Below are 16,314 nucleotides of genomic sequence, written 5' to 3'. Positions count from 1 at the left end.
CCTGCTAGAGGAACTGCAACCTAGAATCCTCATCTAAATTTGAGTTTTTGAAAGGCACAATTGAGTAATTTAGAGAGCAAAGTTTGTTTCTTGCATATAAGATGTCGGACCTTTAATGCAGCATTGTTGGGAAGGAGGGGGAAAAGCCATGATTCTGGCACCTTGGGCCGGGTTGGAAGTGACCTGTGCTTGGGCTATGCCCTGTTAAAGCAGCCCTTCCTGTAAAATGTTGTCAACACCTGAGTCACAAGTATAAACCCATGAGCGAAACTTAAAGAATGACCGATGGAGATTAAGAAATTGCTTATCCTACGCTACCCTGCACAGAAGAAAACTGCCTATAGACTTTTATGTGCTTAATATGTCTCCACCAGGGTCAGAGGCTTTTCAGTGCATGCTTAGTTTAACCCTGCGTCAATATGCTATGTTAGTTTTTTCCTGCTTATTTATCTTCCCTCTGGCTTTTTTCCTTATAGTTGTCAGAAAGACACAATTGGATTGGTTCAGTTTTTTTTGTTACAAAGCAAATAAATTCAGTTGGAATAAAATTCATTGGAGTGTACTTTGCTGAAAGAAAATTAAAAGCATGGCATACAGATGTATCCATATCATTTAGGAAAATATGCTTTATGTCCATTGGCCAACTGTCTGGGTTGTCTCTCCTACCTGACAAGGGGTCCAGCCATAAGTTGAATGTGGCTATCAGTCCTTGAAATATGCCATTTCTCACTTCAACCAAGAAACCTGGTGATGTATCTTAAATTTCCCGAATTGGGGGCCTGGATCCATACTGATTATTTTATGTAAAAATATTTTTATAAATTAGGTTTTATAAATTTTATAAATTAGGTTGATAGTTTGGTAGCCTACAAGTGACTTCTTTAATGAAAGTTAATAACAAATAAGTATGATATTTACTCAGTGTTTGTAGGTAAGGGGAAGTTTGATAGACTTCTGAAAAGATCAGATGTCAAATTTTCCAATTTGGGATTAGTCTCTAACGGGCTATTCCTTTAGGAAGAGCACCACAAATTTCAGGACTCTAGCTGAGTTTTAGGCTAAACACTAAAAATTAGTATATTAATGGCAGCTCTAAAAACTTTACAGTGATTGGTTGTATTTTATAAAACTTGTTCTCATGTAACTGGGGTAGTTTTGGAGATATTCTGTACGTGGACTGCTTTTGGATTTCTAGTAACCTAGATGATAAATTAATTTCTACATTTGGCTTTTAAGCCAACATTTAAAGTGTCAAACAATTTCTTCTAAGCCAGGGGTGGGCAAAATGTGGCCCGGGGGCCAGATGCAGCCCACCAGGCCATTCTATCCAGCCTGCAGGGCCCCTAAAAAATTTAGAAAATTAATATTTATCTGCCCTGGGCGGCCTGTCATGCGCCCTCAATGGCTTGCCACAACTCAGTAAGCGGCCCTCTGCCCAAAATAATTGCCAGCCTCTGTTCTAAGCCAGTGTTTAAAGTGTCAAACAAGGATATATTTTTAAATGTTATTTTCAAAATGGTAACAAAGAGTTGATATGGCTAGTTGGTTATATTTAAAAGTTAGGATAAAAAACTAGTTAGTTGGGTGATGTAGTGCAGTCTTTAACACACTACCCCCAAAAGAACTTTTAAGTACAAAAGAGTAATAATGAAACCAGTTATTAAGCCATATTAAAGTTCTATATTCCAGCTAGAATTCTCAGTCTAAATGGTAAAGAGATTTGTCGTCTGAGTTGTCTTGTGTTATGCCAAATTCTAAAAGTATTTCATATTATCGGGAGAAAAATTTTCTATCCTTCATCCTTTTACTCTTTCCTGCCAATATTCTAGTTCAGGCTTGTTCAACATTGTTTTCAAGTTAGAAATTGGATACAAGTACATTTGTCAAGCAGTAATTCTGGAAAAAAGTAAATGGGTAAAAACAAAACAGAGTTTGCTATTAACTAAATAAACCTTTTAATATAAATGCTGAGATTCTGTGCAGATAATTTTTTTCTTAAAATACTTAGCATATCAATGACCAGATTTACCCAAATCCAAGATAACTTCAAATTTAAGACAGCCCCCCAATTATTAAATTCTAGACATGGAAAATGTATATATTTGTTACAATTACCCATGTCTACCATCTAATTTTTTTTTGGGGGGGGGGGGGTCATTGTAAATTTGTCCTCCCACCATTGCAGCAGGCCAAGCAGTGGCAGATGGTGCAGGGACTGGTGGGAAGGGAGTCAGGTAGCCTTGTCTCTGCCCCTTGTCACCTGTCCCCCTTACTACTTGCGTCCCCCTCAGCTGCCTGCCCTTCCTGGTGCTCATGTGCCCCATATCTGCCCCCCATTGAGGTTTGTACCCCCTGCTACCTGCCTTCTCACTGCCTGCCCCCCTCCTACCTGCTCCCCCATGCATGTGTCCCCTGATACCTGCCCCTTCCCTCAGTGCCTCCACCCCTGGCACTGCCCTCCCCATCCCCCCCATTGCCTGCCCCCCTTGCCTCCAGCTCCCCCCTGCTTGGCCATCCTCTGCCCTCCCCTACTATTGTCCTGCTCCCTCCCTACCCCCTTCACCACCACTTAACCATTCCCTCTCAACTCCAGCTCTGGCTGGGACCCTGCTCCAGCTTGGGGCAAGGAGCCCAGAGTATGTGCTGCCTCCAGCCCATACTCTGCAAGTAAAAGGTAAGGTGGAGGTGGGGCTGCTGGGGAGCAAAGGTCGGGAGGAGGAGCAGAGGTGTCAGGTGGGCAACAACTGCAGTTCTGACCCCAGGCTAGAGCAGAGCTGCTGCTGCTGCTCCCCCACATGCACTGCCCCCCTCACCCCCCACACAAACACTTTGTACTCAAATCTAAGATGAAAGGCTTTTCCCCCCTGTGTTGAATTGGTGAGGGTGGTGAACCTTGTCTTGGATTTGAATAAGTACAATAGTTTAGCAAAGTATCCTTCATTTTGATGTTACAAAATATTCCTTGTTTTACAGTGAAAATTGTTCATAAGCTGTGATTCAGACTCTCACATCAATCTTTATTTCAGGGAGGTGGAGGAAAGTGAGGAATGAATTGCAACTGTGATCTGCTGCTTTAGAGACTTCAATCGACTTCTTTATTTTTCCTAATTGCATTGAATTCTCTTATTTTAGTTCTGATCATCTATTCAGTATGAAGTTTATTAGTGGAGCTGATAATAGCAATGATGCATTCAAAATTGTTTGAATCAAACTGAGGAGAAAAGTTTCTGGTACAAACTTGAAAAATTTTAAATGTACATAATGTAATAATCAGACTACCCTCACTCACCCCTTCTTATTTTTTTCACCCAGAAGTGGAAGAACTATTAGCTTCTCTTAAGCATATCCAACACATTTTGGCAGACCCCCAGAGTCAAGAGGATATCACCCTCATTTTACAACTTGTCCAAAATACTGATTTTCAGAATGCATTTAAGATACACAATGCTGTCACAGTGCACATGAACAAAGCCAGCCCTCCATATCCTCTTATCTCCAATGCACAAGAGCTAGCACAAGAGGTATGTACAGTATGCTTTTGCATGATATATTTGTAACTTGTAATTACTGCTGTGTCATTGGAAACATTCGCTTTTGATCTGTATGGTAAGCTTGCCTGAGTTGTTAATCAATTTTTTAATAAAATGGATCAGAAGAAATGAACAGTGACTGTCTTGCATCTGGTTTTTCCAGATATAAAAATAGCTTCCAGGACAAAAATAATCTTTGATAAGAAATTTAACTGAATTGCAGAATTTAAATCCAGTTAAAGGAGCAGTAGTATATCAGTTATCCTTTACCTCCCGTAATTCATTTCTAGTACAAGTGGGTATTGTTCGATTAGTCCATTATCACTGAGACGTTCTTTTGAGCATTGATCAATATTTTTAAAATTGGAAGACACCTCTTAGAATGGAATCATACCAGAAATGATAGTCTTATCTTTAAACTTAACTCCCAGTTTTCATGTTGTGGTTACCAGTATCACAAATCACCAGTTCTGATCCTGGAACCAGCACGTCTGATAATAGAATTTTCAAATTCCGACATTCTGATGTCTCTTCCATCAGGCTCCTTTCACTAAGTGGTAGCCTTGCTTGCCATCAGAAACAGTTGGCATCTGGCTGATTTACCACTTCCTTTTGGTTTTTATTTTCTGGCAAGCTGACTTTTTTGTCACTTGTGGGCTTGGATAAGCTGGAAAAGCAGAGACTGTGATAAAACCCTCTAATCCTTCTGTGTGATTTTTCAGGATACCTACATTTCACCTTCCTTTAGCTCCCATAGGGCTGCCATTCCAGGAACATGCAAATGTGGTGGTAGTAATTACAATATGAAATCCCTGAAGAAAGTAATCTTCCACATATCTAACTGAATTTAAATCCTTACATCTTTTGTGTTTTGGGACTGCAGGTGGCATTCCAGATTTTGTTGCATGCAACTCAATTATTGTTGTCTTCACCTGGATGGATAAGACTACTTATTTCTTCTGTTACCACCGATTTTTAAATAATTTCCATTTTTCTGCGTTTAAGAAATGCATTTGATTATAGGAGAAATGGTTTGCAGCATTGCTAAAATTGTCAGTTACAAAATAATGTCTTAAGGCTTGGGTGGCAGGAGGCTTCCTGAAAATTCAAGTAGAAGCTGCTTAGGACTTCCAAATTACTTCAAGAAAATAGATAAAAGGGCTGAATTCATCCTTGCACCTATGCATGGCTCAATATCTTAAGATAATTTTTAATCTTAATTAAGATATGGGGTAGTGTGAATGTTTGTTACTTTCTTCCCTCTTAGATCATAAGGCTGATGGGGAATATCCAAAGCTTGGAACTTTCTGGCCACTTTCACCTCCTACATGTCCCCAATATTCCCCATGACAGGCTCTCTTTGTTAATTCTGTGCCTGATGGTAGGCAAGGTCTCCTGTTCTGGGAAAAAGGTATTTAGATTCATAGGTGAAAGAAGTACTGGACACAGTAAGTAATATTGGAATTAATTGTGGATTGCGAAAATAGAATATACTACATTAATAACAAAAATATTTGTTAAAGGCCTCCTCCCCTTGTTAAATAATTTTGGCCGATAATTGAGCAGCTTCCCTATAGTGAATAAATTACCATATTTTCTCATATACAACGCATATCTTTTCCGCAACATTCAGCTCTTGGCAATTGGGGTGAGCATTCAAGAAATCATGGAAACTCCTATAGTCATGAATATGGTAGCAGAAGTTTCTGTCACTTAACCATCTGCCAGGGCTCCCTAGCTACTGGCTATGGATACTTTTTCTTTCCCTCCTCCCCATTTCCTCCTCACACGCTCCTTTGAAGCTCTCCAGAAAGATCTATTTTTCTCCATTCTGCCTTTCAAAAATAAAGTGCAGTTTTTATTCAGGGGCATGTTGTATACAAGAAAATACAGTATTTTGCTAGCAGAGGTTACTAGAAGTCGCACAGAATCAGCAGATTGAAAAAAATGCATGTTTTGCCCACACATGACAGTAAATTTTAATTTTCACAGGATGCATCTTCACATGCATTCAGCTGTGCAGTAGACTAATTTGCTGCAATGTAAAGCATTGCAGTCTACATATGTGATGCTATTAGGTTGCAGCAAACTAATTTTTGCTGCCATAGGATAAGTACTGTCAGGGACAGTGTTGTCTTATGGTGGCAAGAATAACTGTACCTCTAAACACATGTGTAAACACTAACCTGGGCATACGTTGTGCCTGGTTAGCCCAGGCAGCAGGGGGCCAGACCCTTGTCTGCTTCCTAACCACAAAGCTCCACACACTGGGGCACTCCTGTGTCCCAGCCACCCCTTCCACCTCCTGATACCACCACCTGGGGCTGACCCCCCAGGCCCACTGCCAGCCTGGGGCTGCTCCACCCCAGCTCAACTGCTGCAGTCCCAGGTGCAGCATCTGCACATGCACCCTGGACTGCAGCAGTTAGAGCATCTATACAGACCATTGAGGCTCCATGTTTATGCCAGATTTTATTACATGGCCTTATTGATGCACCCACAGGTGGCCAAGCAGTTAAGGAATTGTCCAATAATTTTACTTCTCTTCCCCAGCCCTTTACACAGGGTATATCTATACTGCAGAAAGTGTAACAGCAGCTTGTGTTGACATATTGAAGATAGCTCAGCCAAGTTGAATGGGTACCAATAGCCACATGGTTGGAGTGTGCCTGCACACAGTTCACTGTGCCTGCAAAGTCTGCCTGAGAAGCCAAGTAAATGCTCAGGTTGGTGAGCTGGTGCCGAGTTCTGTAATGCTACAGCTACATTCCTATGAGTACCTGAGATAGCTAGTTTAAGGCTAACTCAGGTGTGTTCCCATAAGCTGAAATTGAACTCTTGACTGCAGTGTAAAAACCCACTGTTTCACTGTAATTCTAGATGCATGCACTCTCTCCTTTGGTATTCTCTGGTTCTTTACTGCCTGTCAATAGGGCACATATACCTTTTCCTCTAATTTTCTGTCTTTTGAGGAAATCAGAAAGCCAAAGTGGAACCTCATGCTAAAGTATCACCATCTAAACCAGACCCTTTTTGAGCTGTGGAAGACTGAGACACAAGTTCAAGCTATTTTGCAGAAGCTGAGGGGAGAAACTTCCAAATGTTTATTGCTGCAAAATGGGCAACCTGTATATTCTAGAGGTTGGGTTTATTGCAGCTCTGACTTAAAGAAGCTGTAGTTTGTAGGGCTCTTGGTATAGCTATTTTTCTACAAAAAAGCTAGCAAAAATAACAACTTAAAAACATATTTATAAAGCTACAAAGTTCAAACAAAACCAAAAAAATATTACTCTGGTAATATTGTGTGCAACATTGTACATACATAGAAGATTGGATTATTCTGTCAACTGTTTGGTTTTAGCTACAATATGTGCCATTTGCATAAACTAAAATTCCCTTGAGAACTTTCTCGCTCTTTTTTTTAAAACTTGCAACACTTAACATTAAATTCAAATAAATGATTGCCATTTTATTAATTTTTAGGACATTCTTAAGAGTTACACTGTGCCAGCTCTAACAGTTGTACTGTAACATTAGCGAGAGAAAGTGTTAACTGACCAGCCGCAAAAACTTGCAGTGGGTCCTTTTGAGAAACTTTAATTAAATTAAAAGGCTGAGCAAAGCATTCAAGCTTAAGGAATTTATGTGGAGATTAACTCCCTAAAATAATGTAGAGCACTCTACCTCTTGAATAAATATAGCTCTTTGAACATCAGAAGTAATTAAGTTGATTTTAAAGCCAGTTAAACTTGACAAAATTGAGGGCTAGGATTAGGGAAATATGGCTTGAATGTTGACCTATGACAGCATTTGATACAGTATTCAAGCAGGTTTTAATTTCTGGCATGGAACAGCTAGTAGCATAGTACATTAGCAAGAACATTCTAAAACCATTCTTGTTGGACTTAAATTTGTCATGCTTATATTGGGTGAACTCTACAAGTCTTCTTCCCCCACCCCCAACAATGAAAACATATTGTGCTCTTTAGCAAACCTGTGTCTTGCATTCACTATAATGCATATATAATAGAATTGCATCAAAGTTTTAAGTAGAGTAAACTAAAATCTTACAACTCTTGTAAAGTTACCAATATGCATACACCTACATTTCTGTATATGCTTATATTAACATGGGATTTGAGATAAAATTGACCTACTGGTTCTATTTAAATTCAGGAAAACAGTTTTTTGTATATATGTTTAACTCTTTTTTTCCCCCCTTCCAAATTATAATTTGTAATTTGACATCCACATTAATGATTCTGCTGTCAATATTTGAGCTAAAATACAATGGTATGTTAATTGGCTGTTTCAGACTAATAGCTCATACACAGAAGTATTTTTATGGTACTACCAGATTTCTTCTAATAGGGTCTCTCAGTTGGAAGCTGTTGGAAGACGGGGAGGGGCGAATAGCTTGGCGTACAATATAAAAACAAAAATGGGTCCAACTGGTATTAATCTGTCATTTTTGGCAAGTCAGCTTAGATTCTGGTTCTACTTCCCTATCTGTAAATAGAAACATTCATATCTGTGGCATTTATTACAGGTGATAGCATAGTAATCTGACAGTGTAATAAACATGTAATGCATGATATATCTATTGGAATGGAATCTTCTAGGCCCATAGCAATGATATTAAATAAGGAAAACATGAAATTTCTCTTTATGTGAATACATTCCTTCACTGTGCTTAAAGAAGCATTAAACTCCTCTTCTCAACAGAAATCATTTTGACATGAAAACTTATATGGTATTAAAACAAAGTCTGGCTGGGTTAAATTTGTAGGTATGGATTCTAGGGGAAGGAAGGAAGAGAGAGTAATTTCTGACATTGCCTTCATAAAATTTTATCTTAAAATCACTGCTATAAAACCTTGAAGAAGTAATGGTCGTTGAACCTGTCCATACATACCAAGGCATAAGTGGCTTATCCCAGTTCAATCCCCACTTTGATTCCTGTCAGATGAAGCAGTATAAAAGCCTTTCCATTCCACCTAAGTATCATGCAGCATCTAGGAAAAGTCTCGTGTGTGTGTGTGTTTCCCCCCAGAAAATAATTTATAGTAAGGTCCGTGTTCCTTTTTTCTTCAATTTTATATAAATTCACATTGTTATATGTGCCTACCCTATAAAACTCTTGTGATACATTTTATAACAGTGCATGAAACTGTATCTGTGCTCTTGCCCCAGCTCATCCCCACTTCCCTTTTGAAGCATTCAGAAGGTTGTGTGCCTGGGTTGAGGGCCATTTGTACACAGAAGAATTTTGTCAAGTGCTTCTTTAAAAGGGCCCCGAAAGATGGACAGGTGAGACTTCAAAGTTTTGTAAGGCAAAGAAGCTCCATCAGGCAAGGAATTGGAGACCCTCTGAGAATTGCATACATCAGGAAGCAGATGGTAGTTCTATGAAAATACTTGGATGCTACACTGTACCGTGTCTGAACAAATGAAGAGGGGCTGCACTTAGGAAAATGTTCCTCTAGAGAGTCTTTTCCGTCCCAGGAGACACCCCGGGATCCAAGCTTCCGAAGCAGAGGTGGGGACAGTGGTTCTGGTAGCTTTGTGCCACATGCTGTGGACAGAAAAAAGTCTGTCTGCACTCTTTAGTGGATGTGAACAGAGCTTGATCCCTCAGTCTGTAGGGTTCTGCAAAGAAAAAAAGAACATTTACTCAGATCTGATGTGGGTGGTTTCTGTCCTTTTCTCTGAGGTTTTGTTAGACACACTAGTCTCCACAAAACATCCTTTAAGGAACTCAGTGGAGGAATTCTTGGGCTTCATTAACCTTCTTCATACCATAGATTCACTGTCTCCTGGCCATGGAGGGAGCACTTTGATGTTCTGGGAACCTTTGTTCCAAGGTATCTGCTTGGTACCAGTGGTATTTTGGCTCTATTCACTGCCCTGTTTTTGTCAGGTATGAGCAGCATTCTCCTAGGACTTCTGCAGGCCACAGGTACTTCCTAGGATCTTGTTTGGACTACTTAAGGATAAAATTTGTGGATTTATTGTAGCACTTATGCTGATGAGCCCAAAAGCGCCAGTGTTTTCACCTTTTATTGCATTATCACTAAGAATGTGAGATGAAAGAAGATCCCAAGAAGGTAAAGGGGAGTCTCAATCCAAAAAATAAAAAAAATGAAGGTTTCTGCAATGGTATTTGTCATCTCCTGACTTTACAGACAAACATGTCAGAGATGGAACTAGGAATAATTATTTTAGGAAGTACCCCCTTATCTTCTCATCAGATTAGGATGTTGTAACTGCTGCTGCTTTCCACCTCTGCAGTCCCAGGGCCTTCAAGATCAGGAAGACAAGATGCAAGGAAGATGCAAGTCTCTTTTCATAGTGGCATAAGAACTTCTAACTTTTTGATATGCTAGCATTGCAAAAGAAGAAAGCATCCTCTGTATTAACAAGGACATTTTGGAGCCAGCTAAAGATGTCTGTACCACTCTTCTTCTGACCCTTAGTATTTTGAAATGGTGACTCTTACCAGGTTCTGACAGACAGTTTCAACATGGTTGCTGAAAGCCATTTACCAAAATCTTTGCCTCTGCTCTTGAAAGCAGAAGTGTAAACGGGCTTCATCTTTCACCCCTAGAAAAAGGAATCTACACGGCTAAATATACGATAATAGACTTTTTATGATAACTGATATATAGACATCTGAGAAATATCTGCATTAATAGCAACATACCAATAAATTGCTGTTTGAATAATTTACTAACTTTTATAAGTATGTATGTACTGTTTAATAATTACTGGCCTCATTTTACATATCTTGTTATTTAGTTTTGTCTGGCTCAGCACTAGTCTTTCCCAATATCATTCTACATGATGTACTGGTTAATGGCTTAGTTATAGCTTCATAGTTGTAGCAGGATTTATTAGGCAAGTTCTTGTGTTCTCATATGTTTCTCATGTTTTCTAAAAGTTGTAAAGTGTATAGAGGCAGAGTAACAAATACCTAGATATACTTTAAGTTGCAGTCAGCAAAAAATGAAACAAAACCAGACTAATTGAAGCTAGATAAAACTTTCTTAATGATAGCTTCAGGCAGGGCTAAATTTGCACACCATGCAAAACAAATCTTTGCTCCTCTGTCTCTTTCAGGTACAGAGTGCTTTGAAACCCAGTCACCAGAAGGATGGACAGGAGCTTAACGCTTTACTGAATGCCCCTCACATTCAGGTAAAACTGCAGAACTGCACAACATCATATATCTAGTTTAGAATGGATTTTTTTTTATTGCTTTTCATCTGTGCAGCATTTTTTGCAACCATTTTAGTTACTGCTTTATGAGGTTTTTACTTTTCAAGGTTAAACATTCCCTTTCTAATCTGTATACAGTAAAAGCTCTGTTATCCGGAATGGGGGATGCCAGATAACAAAATATGCCGGTTAATTGAGCAGCCCTGGCTGCCGTTTCTCCCACCACGTCTGAAGCGTCCCTCTGCCCCTCCCGCAGCATTGCCACCCTTCCTGCAGGACCTGCGGGCCCCATGGGACAGGGAGACGGGCCCCACACAGCCTGTTATGCCCCTGGGCCATGGGGGCTTGGAGAAACTGGAAGTACCACGGTGGGCACTTCTGGTTTCACTTCATCTTTCAAGCTGGCATGCCAGTTAGTAGAGCATGCCATCTTGTAAGCTGCCGGTTAACAGAATTTTTACTGTAGTAAATTTCTGTATGCTCGATATGTTTCTCTTGGGGCAAAAGTCTTAACTTGCTAGTAATTAAATTTTCTACTACAGTGAAATGAATATTTGGTGTTCAATCCCATCTGGCAAACATCAGATCCACTTAGTCAGGTGCCTAGGAAACCATATTTACACATAAGGTATATACTTCAAAATATAACCATTGCAAGTGCAAAGCTAGAGTATGCATCTAATATCATTTTTTCCTTTGTCAGAGTGCAAAACCTCAATCAGAATTAGATTCCACTGTCTTTAGCACTGATAGATAGAAAAACCTCCTCCTACCCTGAAGAGCCAGTTTACAATCCAAAAATGAAGGGGTGGGGGCTACATCCACATGAAAGAGGGGGAAATGGTACAGTATGAGCCATGTGATCAGGGTGACAGTGGACATATGGGAAAGCAGAGGACTGCTGGCAGAAGCAGAAAGCAGCTAAAATTAGCTTAAAACAGAGTCATTTATCAGATACACAGGGGACGCATCTACATGAGACACTGCGGCACAATAGCGACAAGCTAATATGTAGCTGAAGTACTAGATGACTGCGCAGTAGCAACTGCAGTCTGTTGCACATGTAGACACGGCCAGTGATGCACAAAGTTCATCTAGTTTGTCTGGAAAAAAAAGGTATTGCTTTTTGTGATATCTGCATAGTAGGAAGTTGTGGCTGTGGTTCCTTGCTTAAACCAGTTGTGCTTAAGTTTCCACTCCCATAGACCAGATGAGTGGCATGAAGTAGATCTGTGGACCAGATCCCAACAGGGTGGCTGTTTGGGATCAGGCACCATGCAACTGGATCCCACCTCATGCCATCCAGATCCTGCCTCGCCTCCTGGATCAGGCCTTATGTGCCTAGACCCCACTTCACACCACCCAGATTGATCCCTGCACCGCTCTGGCCCCATGCACCTGATGTAATGTGCAGAGTTATGCTATTTAGCCCACTGGGCTTCCCACAGGTCTTGAAATTTGGCAGCTGAGGAGTGACAACTAATGCTGCCAAATTGTTTTACCTGTGGAGAGCCCTGTAGGCCAGATAACAGCTTCTTGGGTGCGATCTGGCCCGCGGGCTTGGCTTGTTTAGCACCCCTCGCTTAATGTATTGCTTGGGAAATCTTTGTGCTATTGCAAGTTGAGAAGATCATCTCATTGGGAAATGGTGACTTCTCTTTCCCTTCTCTCCTCAAAGATAGTTCAAGGGAGTAGACGATCAGAAACAATAGGAATGAATTTCAGGGCACACCTCTAATGTACAAACAAGACTTGACAGCCAGTGAAGTTCACAGTTGAGTCATGTGATCAAAAGAGTGTGGTTAAAGTACATCTCTGGCAACTTACAGGAAAAACAGCTTTTATCTTGCTTCTTCACAAAGATTTGAGAAAGCTGTAATAAAGCTCCTTTTCTTTAAACTTCATGGTATTTTAAAAAATACCTTTACCAATATGCAATGAACTCTGCAACAGAGTTCCTAACTTCTGCCATGTTTTAGTGTAAATTCTCAAAATTCTGATACCATTTCATATTTAAAATTGTAGTTTGTACTGCACCTTCCATTTGAGATTTCATTGAACAATAGCATTTGTGTCTTCAGATGTTTCAGTTTTCAGTATTTGTCAGCAGGGCAAGCAGTGGCAGAGGGTCAGATGGTAGGGAGGCAGGTGCTCAGGGAGTTAAGTGACGTGATCCCTGCCCCTTGCCTCCTGATATCTGCCCCCTCACCACTTGCTCCTTCTGCTCCCTGTGTCTGTTGCCCTAGTACTTGTCATGTCCCCACCCCTGCACCTGCACTCTCTGGCACCTGTCTTCATTCTCCCTCTACCCCACTAGTTACCCTCCGCCGCTTACCTCCAGCCCCACCCCAACCCAGGGTGTGGAGCACATGGTTGCTCTGGCTGTGATCCATCCATGCAGCAATCATTGCAGTGGCAGCAGCTCTGGCCCCAGCCACTACATAGATTTTATAGATTTTCAAGGTCAGAAGGGACCTCAGTAGATCAAGTCTGACTACCTGCCCTGGGCAGGAAAGAGTACTAGGGTCAGACGACCCCAGCCCAGTGATTGTCCAGTCTCTTTGTAAAGACCCCCAAGGTAGGGGAGAGCACCACCTCCCTTGGAAGCCCATTCCAGATTCTGGTAACCCTTACTGTAAAGAAGTTCTAGTCTAAATCTGCTCTCTGTAAGTTTGTGGCCATTGTTTCTAGTTACTCCAAAGGAATGCCCTGGTAATCAGAGTATCTCGTATTGCTTGCTGCGTTTCCCTTCCCCACCCCCCATTGACAAATTTGTAGATGGCCACCAAATCACCTCTCAGCCTTCTCTTATGGTGGTTAAAGAGTTCTAGGTCCCTCAACCTCTCCTCATAGGACCTATCCTGCAGGCCTCTGATCATATGAGTGGCCCTCCTCTGGACCCTCTCAAGGTTATCCGCATCCCTCTTGAAGTGTGGCGCCCAAAACTCAATGCAGTATTCCAGCTGCAGCCTTCCAGTGCCACATAGAGGGGAAGTATCACCTCTCTAGACCTGTTCATAATGGTCAAACTAGGGTTGGAGCAACCATGTGCTTCATGCCCTGGCCTGAAATGTGTCTGGAACTGGAGAGTTGGAGGATAAGCAGCAGGAGGGGGCAGAGACTACAGGGAGGCAGGTTGCAGTTCTGACTCTGACCTCAGGTTGGAGCCAGAGTTGGAGCCACTGCAGCTTCCTGCCACCCCTCCCACCCCCCTGTGGCTTGTAATCAAATCCAAGACAAGGGGGGTTTTTCCCCTACGTTAATTGTGGGGGTGGGGGGGCTTCATCTTGGATTCAAGTAAATACAGTAGAGCATAATCATGTTATTGTGATGGATCTTCCTGGCTTTTTTATGCTAATTTGGAAACTTTAGTAATTTGCAGTGAATTTCACAGTAGAAATTAGCAAATCTGCCAATTTCAAATGGAGATAAAAGGCATAATTATGTTTAACTGTGCTATTTTTATTTAACATTAGGCACTTTTATTGGCTCATGATAAGGTTGCAGAGCAGGAAATGCAGCCAGAGCCAGTGACAGAGGAAAAGATTTATGAGAATGTTGGCCTGTATGGAGGAGAGACTGTTAAAATAGTTCGAATTGAAAAAGCTCGAGATATTCCACTGGTAAGTATTGATACTGTGACAGGCGTTCCCTTTCTCGGGGAAGAAAATAAAGATAGAACTGTCCTTTTTGCTTTTATTCTTCCAGACTCCTATTGGAAGACGTTGTCCTTACAATGTTTTTCAGACCTTTTATAAATGAGAGTAAGTATGACGCTTGTTTTCCCACAAATGCGTGAAGCAGGACACAGTTTTGTTTTTCTTTACAGATCGCTGTTACTGTTCTGGAACTTGCAGAGACATACTGCTTAGACTTTGACTTGACATTTGTCATTCCTTACAGGATAAATGCTTAGAGCTGACAGGGTTTTTGGTTGTAGCAGTGTTGGTCTAAGGATATAGGCAGGCAAGGTTCTTTGAGTAGATGCGATATCTTTGATTAGACCAGAAAAAATTATTGGCAAGCTTTTGGGCACAGTCACCCTTCTTCAGTCATAGGGAGTCTCTGCTGTTCTGAGACTCCAAGAAATCTGATAGTGGGATTGAAGTCCTGAACTTCAAAAATGCAAATTTCAACAAGCTTAGGTCACTAGCAGGGGAAGTGCTATGGGACCAGGAACCAAAGGTGAAAGGTGTGCATGAAAAGTGGTTGTTCCTTAAGGACATGATCCTTGAAGCACAAAGGAAGTCTATTCCCATGCAGAGAAAAGGTAACAGAAGGGCTGGGAAGCCCTGTTGGCTAAACAGGGAAATCAGGGTCATCTTAAGAAAGAGGCTTACAAACAATGGAAGCTCGGAGCAGGCCCCAAGGAGGACTATTCCATGACGACCCACATTTGCAGGGAACAGATAAAGGCTAAAGCGGTGACCGAACTTAGATAAGCGACGGGAATCAAGAACAATAAGAAGCACTTCTTCAGGTACACAGGGAACAGGAAGAAAACAAATGCAAGTGTGGGGCCATTGCTCAACTCAGAAGAGCTGGTTACTGGCACCTAGGAGAAAGCTGAACTCCTGAATGACTACTTCACCTCGATCTTTCAGTGGACCAAGGGGAAAACAACGCCAGGTAGAATACAGGATGAGCACAGTAGGAATAATCGTCTTCCTACTATTGCTGTAGAATTGGTGTGTGACCAACTAAAAAATTAGACAGATATAAGTCAGCAGGACTGGATGATCTTCATCCGAGAGTGCTGAAGGAGCTGCCCAAAGTCACCCCTGGCAAAACTCTTCCACAAATTGTGGCACTCTGGAGAAGTCCCTGAGGACTGAAAGAGGGCCAGTGTTGTGCCCATCCACAAGAAGGGCAGGAGGGAGGACCCGAGTAACAGGTCAATCAGCCTAATTTCTATTCCAGGGAAAATTCTAGAAAAATTCATCAAGGAGTCTATCTGCGATAAGCTTACAGAACATGAATGACACATGCCCCTGCAGGCAGCCGCGGCGGTGTTGGCAGGGACGGGCTGAGCAGGGAGCCCCCAGGCGGCCACATCGGCATTGGCAGCAGGGGTGGGTGGCAAGCTCCAACCAGTGGTCAGCGTTGACCTGCAGATACTGCCAGTGGAGGCCAGTGGCGATCAGGGACTGCACGCAGGTGCTGCCTTTAGGGGGGAGCAGTGAGCAGTGACTGCCCACAGGCACCACTGACAGCATCATCAGCGCTTTTCACAGGGGGTGCACATACACCCACGTGCACCCCCTACAATGTTGCGAATGTTGCAGAAGGTAAGATTCTGAGTGGCAGCCAGCATGGCTTCATCGCAGGCAGGTCATAGTTTCTAGGGTCGGAAGGGACCTGAGCAGATCATCTAGTCCGACCCCCTGCCATGGCAGGAAAGAGTACTGGGGTCAAACGACCCCAGCAAGGTGTTCATCTAACCTCCTCTTAAAAACCCCCAGGGTAGGAGCCTGCACCACCTCTCTTGGAAGTTGGTTCCAGACCCTAGCCGCCCTGACCGTGAAATAGCGCCACCTGATGTCTAACCTAAACCTACCCTCTGCCA

At 41.9% G+C, this 16,314-nt stretch overlaps 1 protein-coding gene across 3 annotated transcripts in view; it reads left to right on the top strand.

Annotated features, from left to right (window-relative positions):
• MPP5 (membrane palmitoylated protein 5) overlaps positions 1-16,314 on the top strand; it is a 60,644-nt gene that overhangs the window by 19,715 nt on the left and 24,615 nt on the right. For 2 of the 3 annotated variants that reach the window (XM_019519199.1, XM_019519200.1), the window contains exons 3-5: positions 3,313-3,521; positions 10,650-10,727; positions 14,225-14,371. In XM_019519199.1, the coding sequence (XP_019374744.1) occupies positions 3,313-3,521; positions 10,650-10,727; positions 14,225-14,371 (434 nt within the window). The remainder of the gene's footprint in view (positions 1-3,312; positions 3,522-10,649; positions 10,728-14,224; positions 14,372-16,314) is intronic. The other variant, XM_019519201.1, reaches the window with a different exon arrangement.

The sequence above is a fragment of the Gavialis gangeticus genome, unplaced genomic scaffold (genome assembly GCF_001723915.1).
Source record: "Gavialis gangeticus isolate Ggan-Ray unplaced genomic scaffold, GavGan_comp1, whole genome shotgun sequence".
Taxonomy (NCBI): Eukaryota; Metazoa; Chordata; order Crocodylia; family Gavialidae; genus Gavialis; species Gavialis gangeticus.
Note: the sequence above shows the minus strand (reverse complement) of the source record. Positions and strands in the feature narration are given on the sequence as shown.